Source organism: Arachis ipaensis, chromosome B02, assembly GCF_000816755.2.
Source record: "Arachis ipaensis cultivar K30076 chromosome B02, Araip1.1, whole genome shotgun sequence".
In the NCBI taxonomy this organism is placed as follows: Eukaryota; Viridiplantae; Streptophyta; class Magnoliopsida; order Fabales; family Fabaceae; genus Arachis; species Arachis ipaensis.
Window position 1 is genome coordinate 38,629,780 of NC_029786.2, and position 2,329 is coordinate 38,632,108.

Below are 2,329 nucleotides of genomic sequence, written 5' to 3' on the forward strand. Positions count from 1 at the left end.
ACACCAGCTCATAGTTCTTCTCATCTTCCCCACTCCCACAAATCCTATGAAATCTCCTAAGCTTCTCACAATACTCTGGGTCAGCTACAGTAACACACATTAAGACTAAGGAATCTAACCAGTCAGCCATACCAGCAGGGACCTTTGTAGACATCTCGACAATATCTTTATGAGAAGACATAAGAAACTACACCTACAGCAAGGAAATAAAAGGAATGTCACCACCATAACAACTCGGATAGAATCAACAAAAGCAAAGCAAGCACACAGCAAATGAAAGGGTGCCCCAGGGTTCGCAAGAAACAAGAAAACCATCACCAAAACACAGGAACATCCTTTAGAGGCAATAAAGCAGATACAAAAAAAGAAGAACACGAGGAATCAAAACCCTAGCCCCTTCACCAAAAAAGAAAAAAGCCCGAATGCACGAGTGAAAACCAAAAAACCCCCAATGCCGACATTTCCGCAAACAAGCGGCAAAGATAAAATTTTCAACTTTCCTCAGAGAAACAAAAACATGCAATATCACTAGAAGTTCAAATAGAGGGAAATCACAGCCATCAGACAACCAAAAAATATGAAAGGCATAAAAAAGAAGTACCAACCTACGATGAAGAAAGGGACGATAGCAACAGACGCACAGCAAAAACACCAACAATCCGAGGGCGCCTCCCAAAAGCTCCAAAGAAGAAAAACTTGGGGCAAAATCGAAGGAAGCCAAACGAAAAAAGTTTTCTCAAGCAGAAAAACAGAAGAAAAAGGTAAGCTAGAAAAGTAAAAAACCCCCTTCTGTGATTTCAAACAAAGTTTAAAGAGAGGGAAAAAGAAATGGCAATACAAATAAATGCCCAATTAATAGGCTTTAAAAACGCTCGCGTGCTCCTAAGGAACTAACGTCCTTGAAAGCAGTGCCACAATTAAGGAGCTAAAAATGCTTCGCATTTAAACAAAACAATGCCAGAATCGCGTGCGAAGGAACTAATCAAACACAGCTGAACTGATGCTCGAGCACGACTTCCCAAAAAGTGGTCGAAGCTCGGAAGCACGACCTCGGGGAAGGGTCGAAGCTCAAGCAGGGGCACTGTTCATAGCCTGGACCAAACTATAAGGTCCAGGTCGGGCGAAGATAAAAGGACCGACCTCTTCAAAGGTCGTACCATTGCAACAAACTCTCATAAAGAGCTCGGACAAATCACGACAAGACCCAAGAAGGGCCCAAAGAGGCCCAAAATAAGGAGTCACCGCCCACTAGAAGGCGGCTAACCAAAAAGATGAGGATCTCACCTACAAAAGATAAGATAAGATAACAAACTTATCTTAGGGGAAGGTCACAAAACACTTCTATAAATACACTGGAGCACCCAGGTATAATTCATACTCCAATTCTACAAAAAACCTGCCTAAAGTCCGTACTGACTTAAGCATCAGAGTCTCTTGCAGGTACCACCCCCCTCCAGTGAACGAGGATCAGCAGCTCCTCCCTCTCCAACTGATCGAGCGTAGCAGTCTCGGCCGTACCAGAAGGTCTCGTCCTAGATCGATCTCTCCGTTTCAGGTAACCTCCGAAACAAATAGGTTACTTTCTAAGAAGAATACCTTAAAGGGAGATGAGACAGTGGTCCTGACCAAGGAATGCAGTGTAATAATTCAGAGCAAGTTACCAAGGAAGATGCCTGATCCAGGGAGCTTTCAGATTCTATGTACTATTGGAAACATAACCTTTGACAAAGCCTTATGTCATCTTGGTACAAGTATTAATCTAATGCCCTTGTCTGTGATGAAAAAGCCACAAATCCAAAAGGCACAGCCAACAAGGATAGCACTACAAATGGCAGACAAATCTCTGAGACAAGCACATGGAATAGTGGAGAATGTCTTGGTCAAGGTTGGAGAATTCTTCCTCCCTGCAGATTTTGTGATCCTTGATATGGGATAGGATGAAAATGACTCTATAATCCTAGGAAGACCATTCTTGGCCACTGGGAGAGCTCTGATTGATGTGAAAAAAGGTGAATTGGTTCTGAGGATGCATGAGAACTACTTGGTATTCAAGGTTTTTAGACCCTTACGTCACTTTGGTGAAAGAGGCACTTGCATGTGGAGTGAGCCCACTAATCCAAGTCTCCAAGGATCCTTGACTGAAGCAAAATAGAGTTCACAACTCAAACCTCCTTTGGTGGGAGCCAATACAATTTCCCCTGACATCAAACCTAAGTTTGGTGTTAGGAGGACATCATCCACCAAGGAGGGAGGTCCCAAGAAGAAAGTACCCAAGGGTTGGAGGAACAAGAAGATCCCCACTGATGATTTCTCACCAATAATGAAGGTG

The 2,329-nt window shown here is 43.3% G+C and overlaps 1 protein-coding gene across 1 annotated transcript; it reads left to right on the forward strand.

The window, feature by feature from the left end:
• LOC107627198 lies at positions 274-1,936 on the forward strand. Its single transcript, XM_016330051.1, has 2 exons — positions 274-281; positions 1,441-1,936. The coding sequence occupies exons 1-2, from the start codon at positions 274-276 to the stop codon at positions 1,934-1,936; spliced, it is 504 nt and encodes a 167-aa protein (XP_016185537.1).